This window comes from Thamnophis sirtalis, unplaced genomic scaffold (genome assembly GCF_051295495.1).
Source record: "Thamnophis sirtalis isolate CommonGarterSnake01/CBP01778 unplaced genomic scaffold, rThaSir2_p1.2 scaffold_3, whole genome shotgun sequence".
Classification (NCBI taxonomy): domain Eukaryota; kingdom Metazoa; phylum Chordata; class Lepidosauria; order Squamata; family Natricidae; genus Thamnophis; species Thamnophis sirtalis.
This window is the reverse complement of record NW_028261383.1, coordinates 83,155,566-83,169,417: the sequence shown is the minus strand read 5'-3', so window position 1 is coordinate 83,169,417 and position 13,852 is coordinate 83,155,566. Positions and strand designations below refer to the sequence as shown.

The window sequence follows — 13,852 nt, the reverse complement described above, 5'->3', positions numbered from 1 at the left end:
AAGGCAAAACAAACTCAAAGCGTGCTTATTAAAGTATATAATTATAGCCCCAATGCATTTAAGCCCTAAATGACCCCCCCAAAAAAGGATGAGAGTGTATAATGATTATTTTAAAATAATTCCCTTTAGGTGAAGCTTCAGAAAGGGTAGCTCTTCCAGGAAACAAATCATTCATTAATGGACCTTTTGGCTGGGGTTGTTGAGAAGCGTATCTCTTCTTTTGGCTTAATAATATATGGCAATGCCCAAAAATTCCTGATGATCTGAATCTTGTTCAGCTTTGTGTCTAACGTGGATTAGTGACCAAGATAATTCTTATCAGTTATTTATGCTTGGAACTGAAAAGCAGTGTTTGAACTTTTGTACATTTCAGTAGTGTTTAATCATACTGTTCAAAGTATACTTTCGAGAATTCTGGCAAGGATAAACTTCAGATATGCATTTTTTAATATGTACTGTGTGCCACAAAGGCCATGTTTCATAATGTAATACAGAGGTTTTTCATCCATCCATATGATGTTTATCTTATGCTGTGTTCCATGCCAGTACTGTCTATCTCATTCACGAAGATCTATTGTCAGTGAAGTATGAAGCATAAGGCTTATGTGCATTTAATATTTCAACAGCTTTTGTCCTGTGCTCATGATGACTTGATGCTAAGCTAATTAAAGAAAATCTGTCTGGACCACGGTGCTCTGGCAGCAACCTTCAGGGGGTTCAGAGGTGGTAATCAGCAGGTTCTGACTAGTTCTGGAGAAGCAGTAGCGGATAGTTTGAGCAGTTCAGAGAACTGGAAAATATCACCTCTGACTGACCCCGTCCCCATCTATTCTCTGCCTCCTGAGTCCCAGCTGATCGGGAGGGAATGGGGATTTCGCAATAACCTTCCCTGGAGTGGGAAGGGAGTGGAGATATTATAGTATCCTTCCCCTGCCACGCCCATCAAGCCACGCCCACCAAGTCATGCTATACCCACCAAGCCATGCCCACAGAACAGGTAGTAAAAAATTTTGAATCCCACCACCACTAAGAGGATTCACTCTTTGACAGCCTTGCGATCTAGCCCAGACAAGAAGCCCAGCCAGGAGTATTAGCTCTACCTTTATTGTTAGCTTACATTAACAGAAAAGTCTGAAAGTACATCTTTCTCCCCTTGCTTTTACATCTAAGAAACTAGGGGGGGGGGGCTCCTTCTGAGATTGTTGCAAGCCTTCATTCCTTCTGCGGGACTCAGCTGCTACTTGTCCAAACTTTGTCTAGCCTGCAGCGTTTCTCTCTGTTTCCCAAGGTAATTCCTACATACCATGTTTCCGTGAAAATAAGACAGGGTCTTATTTTCTTTTGACACCCCCCCCCCCAAAAATAAGCACTTGACCTTATTTTGGGGGAGCACTTATTATTTTTGAGGTGCAGGAGGTGGTAAGCATGGTCACCTCATGGCTGCTTCTGTTTTGCAATATTTTAGGGGAGGGCTTATTTTGGCTCATGCGCTCAAAAGCCCAATTGGGCTTATTATCCGAGGAGGTCTATTTTCGGGAAAACAGGGTACCATCACAGTCTGGACCGCAGGCCATTGGGTTCTCTCATTGGGCAAGTGCCCCATACTATAGGAGGCACACACACTATATTACACCAAACTATACTAAGAAATATATAGATTTTTACAAGCTTTTGCCCAAGGCCCCAAACTCCCCCTAGGATACTTGAAAATTATTTGAAAGCTGAGAATGAATATTTTTTATTACAGGGGACTGGCAAATCAGTTAAATTGAGAAATTACAGTATTTGGAAAATGATAACAATAAAGCAAATGGAAAAGGAGGAAAATCAGGGGGGGGGGGGGAAACCCAGTAATATAAAAAGAAGGTGTTCTTCCTGGGTTTCATACCAGCAACATTTGGGTTACAATGCAAAAGTTTTTAAAGATTGTATTATCAATAGGTTAAAAGAGTGTTTAAAAGTATTAGAGTTAATGCTAGGCACTGGCTCAGTTGCAAAGGTGGTCCTTCTTCTGCCAAGTAGCTGAAAAACTGCTGAGATTAGAATGCACCAAAATAAAAGCCCTCTGGCTTTTATTAGATAAGAGCATTTAAGATGATGTTGGGTGGACAAGCATATTTTTGAACTGGAGCAGGAAAATGTGTACAGAGATTTCTTTAAGGACAGTTATGTGCTTTCTGCTTGCCTCATAACCAGTGAGGACTGCTCGCCCAGAGTGCTGAAATGTGACATCATCTTTATCCCATTCCCAGGCTATGGCAAAAGCATCCCAAGCCCATGTTTTCCAGCTTTGATTCATAAGAAATGTTCCTTGATTCAAGCCTTCTTTTAAAGAGGATGGTCCTCAGTACTTAATTCTGCCTGGGTTCTGATCAGTTCTGATAAACTGCAGAGCCTGGCATGTCCCTGCCTCCAGAGGCTGGTTATAGGCATTAGAAGGGACTTCTAGGGAAGTCTAGTCCAATGCCTTGCCCAAGGAAGGAGTCCTCATACCATCTCAGACAAATGGTGTCCAATCTTTTCTTGAAAACTTTAACAATGGAACACCCACAACTCCAGGAGTCAATTGCTTAAAAGGTCTCACTGTCAGGAAATTCCTCCTTAATTCCAGATTGGATCTCCTTCTGATGACTTCTACTCATTGTTCTTGTTCTACCATCAGGTGCTATAGAGAATAAATTGACACCCTCTTCCCTGTGGTAGCATCTCAAGTATTGGAAATATGCTATCATGTGTCCCCTCAATCTTCTCTTCGTAAGCATATCTAATTTCTTTAGCTTTCTTCGTAGGATTTAGTCTCCAGGCTGCTTATCATCTTTGTTGCTCTTCAATATACTCTTTTGTCTTTTTTTATTGTAGTGACCAGAATACCAGATGTGGTATAGAGCAGTACTATCACTTCCCTTAATCTTGATACTACTCTGTTGATGCAGCCTAGGACTGCATTGGCTTTTTTGGCAGCTGCAGCACACTGCTGATTTACACACTTAGTACTTGACTTACAATCAGTCACTTAGTGACTATTCAAAGTTATGATGGACTCTTCCCAAAACCTTTATGGACAGTTGCAGCATTCCACAGTTATGTGATCATGATTTACAACATTTTTGCCAGTTTCTGTTTGCCAGTTTCAAACATTTCTGTTTGCCAGTTTCTGGCAAAAATGTCCATAGGAACACAATGATTCATTTAATCACCATGGTATTTGCGTAACAACTATGGTGTTTAGTTAACAACCACCCCAAAAATCATGAAATTGGGTCAGGTCATGTGGGTGCTTCAACTTACAACTATCATAACTTGTAATGAAAATTCTAGGCTCCATTATCGCCATAGGTTGAAGACTATCTGTACTTAAGTGGTGACCCATGAGGACACCTAATCCATCTCATAAGAACTAATCTTAAATCAGGTTCTGCCTATGCTGTACCTGTGAATCTGTTTTTTCTTGCCTAAGTGTAGGACATTACTTTTCTTGCCTTTGAACTGCATCTTGTTGGATAGGGTTCAATGCTCAATTCAAGAGCCTTCTGAATCTTGAAACTTTATCTATCAAACTATTAGCAATTCCCCCTGGTTTGGTATCATTTGCAAATTTGATGTGCGCCTCTTCAATCCCCTCATCTAGGTCATTTATGAAGAGATTGAAGAACACTGGGTGGAATCTTGAAGTATCATGCTTCTCTCCATGTAGATGGAATTCCATTGAGGACCGCATGCTAGGTAGGGTTGATCAGTCAACTGCAAATCCATCCAGTAGTTCTATGGTCTATCCCATATTTATCTTACCAAGAAATAGCCTATGGTATATTTTATGAAATTCTGAGCAACCATTTCATCATGGACTGTTAGGCTGCTATGTCCTCTGCTAGTTGCTGTTTTTAAAATAATTTTGCAATTGTCAGAATACCATCTTCATGCTTGGGTCACTTTCTGTGTGGATTATTACAATGTGCACTACATCAGGTACCCTTGAAGAACATCCAGAAGCTTTGGTTGGTCCAATCAGGCAACTATGGGCATGTCTCACTATGCCCATATGACATCGTTGTTCTACAAGCATTGGCCTCACATTTGCTTCCAGGTGCAATTTACTTATAAAGATCTACAAAGCAATAGCAGTTAGACTTATATACCGCTTCATAGGGCTTTCAGCCCTCTCTAAGCGGTTTACAGAGTCAGCATATTGCCCCCAACAACAATCCGGGTCCTCATTTCACCCACCTCGGAAGGATGGAAGGCTGAGTCAACCTTGAGCCAGTGAGATTTGAACCGCTGAACTGCAGATAACAGTCAGCTCTGCAGTACTGCACTCTAACCACTGCACCACCTCGGCACATGGCATGGGGACCACTTATATTCCATGTTTTCTACTCGGTTCCATGGCTTCTGCTTGGCTACATCAGGCTGGAGGAACATGCTATGGGTCTCATCTATTAAGGGTTGTCATTTAGCAGAACCTTTTTCATAGCTGTCCTCTTGACACCTTTGCTCACTCTGCTCACCTTTGGGGAAATCTTGAAAACTGCCTTTTTTCCTTCAGGCATAGAATCCAGGAGAGAGCCCATGCTAGTGGTGGATGGCATGCTCAGAAGTTGCTATGCGTTAGTTGGTCAGGATTTTTTTACAAAAATATGCATTGTATTTATATTGTGTTTTAATTCTTGTTACCTGCCCTGAATCTCATTAGTGAAAAGAGGGAAAATATAAATAATAATAATATTTTAAAAGCTTTAGTATCAAAGGAGATTATATAGGAAAGGAGCCAAAAACAGCCATGTGTGCAAATATCAGGGGAAGCAAAGAATGGCACAGGGCTGCAAAATGAATGAACAAACCCCAAGGGAGAAGGCAGGCTAGGATAGATTAGAAATCAGCCACTAAGGCTTAACTTTGCTGCAAGAAAGTAACAGGCACCATTCCATTCTTGTGGTGTCCATGGTCCAGAATGAGCCCCAACCATGGCCAATAGCCAAACCATTAGATCTGTATTGGAATGTCTGGAGTTGGCTTAAAAATAGCTGGAAGAAGCATGCGAGAAAAGCAGCTTAGTTTGCAGGATACAATTGCCCTTAGAGTGAGTTCTGTACTGCATAAATGGTCATCAGCCACTTCTGATGACAAAATAAGAAGCAAGTCCAGACTGATTGTAGCTGAATAAGTAAAATAATGTATATTCCGGATAAGAAGGATGCAGCATTAGTCAAGGAGATGGCCAATCTACTATTGTTTTGTACTTTTCACTATAAACAACAGAGTTCGCTATCAGGGCGGAGTATAATTCAAGTTTCAGAGAAGTCTGAAGCTTTCATTTCAACAGCAAAACCCCCAGAGTTTATGTTAAGTTTTTGGTTCAGAGTAGCATGCTTAAGATTTAGTATATTTTGTGCGTTAGTAACAATCAACATTTATCAAGTCCCTTCATACCACTTCAGAAGAAGAATCTTCAGACCCTCTACTTCCATTACTGCCAGCTATTCCTCTTTTTCTCCTGTAATAAAGAGATGGAAAAAAATATATGGAGAATGAAACTGCTACCTCCCTGTAAGGCAGCATCTCACAGTCTCTCCTTGGTAGTCCAGCAAGGCAGCTACCAACTATTGGCAGGGATGAGAATTGTAGTCAAAAATCAGAAGGTCGTGATCCTTTCATTTTATAAAATGAACTTTATAAGCTGTAGCATTTAAGCCCCGTATATTTTTTTATTTCCAAAAGAGCTTCTTCATATAGAATTCCCAATACCTTGAATTCCATGATGACAAAAAGGAAGAATGAAAATGTACTATATTTACAGCTGTGTGAAAAGTCCTGCATGCTTTCAGTTTTAAGCTATATTTACATGTTTAATCAACTTTTCACTCATAGAAACCACGCAAAATTAGTACTTTGATGAAAATTTCTGTAGTCGGATTGAGATGCATAATTTTTATTAATATAACCAAAGTCTTCTTAAGGTTTCAACTGAGCTTATGTGCTAAAACAAACACAACTTGAATTTTCGAGAATGTTAGGATCGAAAGTAGCCAATGAGCAGCGAGCTTTGGCTGACCAATCAAAATGCACAGAGGCTAAATCTAGGAGCCAATCAATGTTGTCATACTCTTTGACTATAAATAGGCATAAAAAGCATCGAGGAATTTAATTTAGCTCTGCCTGCAGGTAAGATGATGGCCTTTACTTTCACCAGTACTGAGCAGCGGCATCACATCATTGTGCTTCATGAAGAGGGTTACTCCTGTACAGAAATAGCCAAGAAAGTGAAATGCCATTGCACCATAGTGAGCAGAGTGGTTGAAAAATACAAATAACTGGTTCAGTTTGTGACAGGCTCCGCTCTGGAAGACCAAGAAAGTCAACAAAACGGCAAGATTGGGCTCTGCAACGCATTTCGATGGCTGACAGGAAGTTCATTCACTCAGATTACAAGAATTTGGGGTGAAACATGTGATGTAAAAGTGTGCACAAGCACAGTGCATTGCAGACTGCTTGCCAGAGGGCTCAAAGGCTGTAGGGCTCGAAGTAAACCTTTATTCACAGACGCTCACCACTCTCGTCAATGTGCATTGGCCAAGAAATATGCCAAGTGGACCAACAAACAGTGGGCCAAGGTCATCTTCAGTGATGAGAGCAATTTCTATTTGACTGGTAATTGGTGCAATAAGTATGTCAGAAGATTTCCAGCTGAAGAATTTAGGCCATATACTGCCTGAATCTATCTGGGAAGCATCCACTGCACTTGATGATCTGGGACCGTATCGCTGTTTCTGGTATTTGTTGGATACAAATCGTGCAGGGAATCATGAATTCCAAGCAGTATGTTGAATTCCTGGAAAAGACCATGCTTCCTTCATCTCAGCTACTTGTAGGGAAGGACTTTTACTTACAGAATGACAACGCTCCTTGTCATCGAGCCAAGTCCATCTAGCAGTGGATGAAGAAGTTTGACTCCTTGATTGGCCAGATCAGAGCCCGTATTTGAACCCAATTGAGAACTTGTGGGCCAAGATTGGTTACGAAACAAGCAAGAAGCAGCCAAAGACCAAGCAGGAGCTGATTGAATCCATTATTGCAGCTTTTCACCACATTGTCACCAAAGATCATGTGCAAAGGCTTATACAGACTATGCTGAAGTGATGCCGCCTGGTGATAAGCAATAAGGGCTGGCCATTTTCATATTAGTAACCATGTTTGGTTACCTAAACGGTCCTTTTCAGGGCCACAAACAATAAAAATGTTAACAAAACACTAGCATCGGCCTTAGTAATTGCAACACGTATGCCACTAGGTATGCATCAGTTAATCTGTTTTCATAGTCATGGTAAACATGCATTGTAAGCATGCAAGAAAATTCACAATCCCCATCCAAACAGCATTAAATTGCAAAAAGCCTATGCTTTTCACTTAAAAACCACCAGTATTTATTTAAATATAACAATATTTGCATAGCAGTTAGCATAAAATATCATAAAATCAATGGCCTATCCAAAAAATGTTATTAACCGTAAACTGTAAAGCGTGCAGGACTTTTTCAGACAGCTGTATATGCAAAGGGGGAATAAAAATGTTAACATAGGTAATGATGAATATTTTGGATTTTGCATATATAAAGTTTCTCCCCTCACTGAAGTCTTTCTCACTTAATCAAGTGTAGTCCTACCATATTAGAATACCATCAGTAGCTTTCAATCTCATAATTATCTATATTATAATTGGGAAGCCTGAGATGCATTATTAGTAATGGAGATTGATTTTGAAATCAAATTGATTTCAAAACTGTTATCAGAAATTTTAAATTATTTGTAAAGTTGAAAGTGCTGACAATTATGTCTTATTGAATCAACAGTTGTAATATCCAATAATCGAACATCAATAGATGTGTCTATAAAAATGTTGCATTTCTCTCTTTAGACTGACATGGAAACTAATACACCCAAGATCTTATTCTGAGTTAGAATAAGATCCATACAAAGAATGTATGGATTGTAGACTTTCTTTCTGGGTAATGTAAGAAATGTGAGGTATATTAACTCATGATTTGGTCGTCTGGTTTTTCGGTTTCTTTTTTAATAATATTGCAACATATATAAATAGATGTATGGATAAACATCATGTGAAAAATATGAATATTATTTTAAAGTGATAGCCGACTATTTTTTAGGAATTTTGGTTGAGAATTACGTCAAAAGAGTCCAAAACCATTTTACTTTGGATATTAAAGTCTGGATTCAATAAATGTGTAACTTATCAGTTTTTGAAGAGGCTATTTTTTTTTCTTATTAATCAAGCTGAAGCAATATCCCTTTGCCATGTATTTAATAATGTTTTATAAGAACAGGCGGTTTTTATATGCAATTTAATTTAAATCTGTTGACATACTGAAATTACTAGCTTCTTCTCAATTATAGCTATGCTCTTATTTACCCAATCTGAATGAATATGGAAAGATAAACATGTGGCCTATCAGTATAATTAAAATCTAATTTGGAGAAAAAAAGGGATTGGCATTAAATACAGAATGGATAAAGAAAAATGCATTATAATTTTATATATATATATATATATATATATATATATATATATATATATATATATATGTGTGTGTGTGTGTGTGTGTGTGTGTGTGTGTGTGTGTGTGTGTGTGTGTGTGTGTGTGTGTGTGTGTGTGTGTGTTTTTATTTGTGCTGATAAATAAATAAAGGAAGACTAGTATAGATCTATTTCAAGCTATTTAGCTCTCATCAGCTAGCCATATCCTTACTGGGATTCGAACCTGTGCTCTATTGCCTCCCAGGCAGGGAGTTAACCATTTGAGCTACAGAGAACGACTCCTTTTATCAGCCAGCCAGGGTGGGAGGTATATACTTAAAGTCACAAATATAACAAAGGCAACAGTAAAAATATTGGGTTTCTGTCTGGATGGACTCTTGTGACGAGCCTAATGACAGAGAGTGGAAGTGTGACCTTCCTCCCACACTTGGGCATACCAGGGGTTGTGACTTTAAATAAATATATATATATATATATATATATATATATATATATATATATATATATATATATATATATATATATATATATATATATATATATATATACATACACACACACACACATACATAGACATATATATATATATACAAATACATTCATACATATATACATACATATATACATATACACATACATACACACCACAGGGTGGGTGCTCCCGGTTCGCACCGGTATGCCAGAAGGGGTTCATCAAATTTACCGTATCTTTTAGAACCCGTTCATCCGGTGGGACGGTACCAGAATGCTCCCTCCCACCTGCCCCCCCTCGCTTGCTTCCCCCACCTGTCCGGTCACCGCTTGCTCACCCTGCCCATCTGCACCATGCTTTCCCTGCCCACCGCACACTGATTGGCTGGCTCACCAATCGCCTTGCCTCTGAGAGGGGGGGCTTTCTCGCATGCCTTCTTTCTTTCTCTGAAGGTGTGTGAGAAAGCCCCCCCCCCATTGCCTGAATGTGTGAACTGTGAAGGAAGGACGCTGTAATGCAGGCTCATTTACCTCGGCTACACAAACTCCTTTCGTTCTCCGTCTGCCTCATTCACTCATTTGGGCAGCAGAGAACAAAAGGAGGTTGCCTAGCCAGGGACAAATGATTCTGAAGCCTCCTTCATTCACACGTTTGGGCAGTGAGGTGGGGCATTCTCACACGACTTCTTTCTTTCCCCAAAGGCATGTGAAAAAGACACCCCCCCCCCCAATTGCCTGAACATGTGAACGTGTGAAGGAAGGAGGCTGCAGTGCAGGGTCATTTGTCTCGGCTGCCTAATTTACTCGTTCAGGCAGCAGAAAATGAAAAATGAAATACACACACACACACATTATATATTTTCCTTTATCCATTCTGTATTTAATACCAATCCATTTTTTCTCCAAATTATATTTTAATTATATTGATAGGCCACATGTTATAAGTCACCCAGAACTGATCTTTCTGTTCTAAACTTATACAGGTAGTCCTCGATGTATGACCACAATTGAGTTCAGAACTGCTGTTGCTAAGTGAAACATTTGTTAAGTTAATTTTGCCCCATTTTACAACTTTTCAAGCCACAGTTGTTAAGTGAATCAATGCAAATGCTAAATGAGTATCCCAGTTGTTAAGTGCAAATGGCTTCTCTGTTGACTGCTTGTCAGAGAATCACGAAAGGTGATTGCATGATCCTGGGACACAGCAAAGGTCATAAATATGAATCAGTTGCAAAACATCCGGATTTTTGTCACATGACCCTAGGGATGCTGCAAAGGTTGTAACTGTGAAATTTGGTCATAAGTTGCTTTTTTCACTGCCATTTGTAACTTTGGGTGGTCAATAAATGAAGTGTTGTAAGTTGAGGACTACCTGTATGCTTCTTTGTCTGCCTCAGGAAAGGCTTTCTGCTAAGCAGAAGAAACTAAGAATATAGTTTTTCAGTAGGAGGAGACGGTGCAGAGAAAATATTCAGTGTACTGCTTTCATCACTGCATCAGCATCTCTGAAGCAATCACTTATTTCAAATACTTACAAGAGTTCTCGGCACATGACACACATATTGGTATGGGTCTTGCCATCAGGGCCAAAAATAGGGTCAATGTCTCTGTTGCAGTATAAATTCCCATTGATGAATAATTGTTCGAATTGCCAGCACATGCCCTCCTACAGAGATAAAAGAGTATTGAATGAAGCTTTCCTCCTTCAAGAACTTCTATGGCGAATCTCCCACCATGTGTTGGTGATCCTTCTAACTTGGGGAGCTCAATGGTGTTTTATTTTATCTAGAATATAGACCCCCACAAACTCACTTTACGATCTGTTTCTGTTGCTCCCCTCTGGGAGGAGGTTTTGAAGTATTTCCAGCAAGACTACGAGATTATGTATCAGCTTTGTACCCTATGACATCCGTCTAGTAAATGCACAAGATTTGTTTTTCTCACCATGTACATTTATACAACCGAACTAGACTGTGTTGTTTCTCTGTGTTATATAATATATGTGGGTATATGGGTATATGCATAATTGTATTTATTTATGTATTTAGTTTTTTGTCATGTTTATGTAGTGTATATTGCAGGTGGTGATCCTCTGAGAGCTGTGTGCAGTGAAATTTCATATCCCGATTTGTTTACATATAAAGTGACAATAAAGATATTCTACGTCTAAGTCTAATTCATCCTGTGCAAATTATGCTCCCCATTTATGGAATTTAATGTGAAGATTCATATATTGGATTTCCCATTTGTAAAACTCCACTTTTCATCATTCCTGTATGTTTTTGTTAGCAGAACTATTAATTTATAAGTTAATTGAGTTGAACGGGACATTAGGAAATGCTAGGAACTACCCCTCTCAAGGCATGCTAGCTTTGCTTATAATTCTACACCAAGTTACACCAATATGCCCTGGTACACAATGTCATAGATGTTAATTTTGACCTACTTTTGACTGTTACCTGCAGTAACTGACATGACTTTGAAGTTTTCTCAACTCTGCTTAGACGTGATAAACGGAATTTGGGATATGAAATATGTTTTGTCCTGAGCACCTCTGGCTTTAATATGCCATATATGTAAATAGACTATGAAAAAAACTCTGAAGAAACACAGGGCAAGGACAGAGATGAGCAATGCTTGAAAGGACAAGAACAGATAAATCAGAACTAACCTGGTATTTAACTTGACTGGTTACATCTGCAACAAAAAGAGAGACAGATCTATTTATCTTTTTTTGTGTGTGGTTTCATAGAAATGACTAAATTTTACTCAATGTTAAAAGATGATAGGCGGTTAAATCTGATATTCTTCAATCTGGTTCTTGTTAAGCTTTGTTGCATATGAGATAAATAGAGATAGCCTTAGACATCTTCAGGAATAGATCCAGACTTCAAAAATAGTCCTGCCTGCCTCAGACTGGTCTAAGAGATAGTCCATTCCAAGCAGAGGTGGTATTCAGCAGCTTCTGACCAGAACCGGTAGTGGAAATTTTGAGTAGTCGGAAAACCGGTAAATACCACCTCTGACTAGCCTCACCCCATCTATTCTCTGACTCCTGCATCCCAGCTGATCGGGAGGGAATGGGGATTTTGCAATAACCTTCTCCTGGAGTGGGGAGGAAATGGGGATTTTACAGTATCCTTGCCCTGCCACACCCACCAAGCTATGCCCACCAAGCCATGCCCACAAAACTGGTAGTAAAAAAAATTAAAACCCACCACTGTTTCCAAGTGTTTCTGGCTAATTGCATAAAACAAGAATAATAATTCCATTACCTCTACATTTTCTAGTAATATAGTAGTGGCTCCAAGGTCTCCCAAGATGGATAGCAACCTTAATCTAAATTTGGAAGAATTGTCCTAAACACCTGATTGTATTACCATTTTTTATTTGATTATGGTAACTCTTGGTTTAGGTAATTTATTTCACATTCTTAAACTTCTGAATAACATTTGCAAAGAGCTTGATTGAGAACTGTTTCCACTTTCCCCCTCATTAAGTTCTCCAATCCATTTCCTGCATGGCCCCATCTGTATTCAAGATGAGCTGTCTCCAAAATATTACTATCCATCTGTGATTGGAGTAACTGGGAAGATATTTTCAGCTGAGGACATGATAGTTAATCAGAAGTCATAAGCAAATATAATTACTTTCTGGCTGGTTGGAAGAGACGGCTTTAATTCCACATATTCCCATGACAGAGAGAGACTTCCACAGACAACCATTAACCCAAGTGAAATTCATCTAAATTCGGTACTGGGAAAGACCATGAGAACAGACCACAAATTCAGAATCTAAATTGTTTGAATCTGAACCATAGAACTGAAACTCTTCAGTTTCAAACATAAGCAAATCCACTGGTCTAGAAAACCCAACATAAAATCCTAGGATAATAATCCAGCCATTGAACTTTCAGTGTTGCACCTGACACCCTGTTTTTCCACCCATTATTGCAAAGACAAAGACATCAGCTAATAATGATTGCAAATGAGGTGTCAATGACAGGCATTGAGATTTTAAAAAAAATATCCAATGGTGGAAAAATACTTCTAGACCAGTCTAATTTAATGCTGGATTTAGCAGTTTTTCTGATATTGAAAATCCACATATTTATGCAGGAAAAATATCAATTTCACCTGTCTTAATTGTGGTATGGCTTTTTATAATATGCTGTACATGACTAAGTGTCTGAAATTCAGCAGAATGGCCCAATTTTCTTCCCATCCTCTGTGCATTCTGTTAAAAACAATTTATGTTTCATATTCCACCTATCCACTGATAAGAAATTTGAAGTCTTTTTTTCCCCGTTACATAGCACCAACAATAAATTATCCCACAACAGTTGTGGCTGAGTTTTTACCACAACGGGTGTGCTCTAATTTAAGGGCCATTGTTTGCTGGAAATAAATAAATAATAAACTATAACAAACCATCTTTTTCTTTTGCAAAAAATGATATTTATGAAGAATAAAAAGATCATTTATCCATATCATAAATCCTGCCAAAAAAGTTAATATAGTGTGAGTAGAGTCAAACCAGATTATTGTTTTTCCAGCCCCTTCTGCAATAATTTGATACATCTTTATAGTACAGATGATAAAGCACCTGGTCCACATGCAAAAGCAAGATACTCAATACATCTATCACACAGATATGTATTAGCAGCAACAAATGAAACTTACCTTCAAACTGGATGAAAAGTGCCAGAATAAAAAAGAGACCTATGGCCTTCATGGTTAGGATAATAGAAGCTCAGGACACTTTGATTTGAGAGTTCTCAAACAAGAACTCAAGGAAGAACTCCTAATCATGTTAATACATGTAGGAAGCCAGT

The 13,852-nt window shown here is 38.8% G+C and overlaps 1 protein-coding gene across 1 annotated transcript in view; it reads right to left on the bottom strand.

The window, feature by feature from the left end:
• Positions 1–13,786, bottom strand: part of SPINK5 (serine peptidase inhibitor Kazal type 5) — a 41,737-nt gene extending 27,951 nt beyond the window's left edge. Inside the window, exons 1-4 of the mRNA XM_087707820.1 lie at positions 13,701–13,786; positions 11,690–11,715; positions 10,554–10,684; positions 5,428–5,491 (exon numbers count right to left, since the gene is read on the bottom strand). Of these exons, the coding sequence (XP_087563946.1) occupies positions 5,428–5,491; positions 10,554–10,684; positions 11,690–11,715; positions 13,701–13,752 (273 nt within the window). The 5' untranslated portion in view covers positions 13,753–13,786. The remainder of the gene's footprint in view (positions 1–5,427; positions 5,492–10,553; positions 10,685–11,689; positions 11,716–13,700) is intronic.
• Positions 13,787–13,852: the final 66 nt, after the last annotated feature.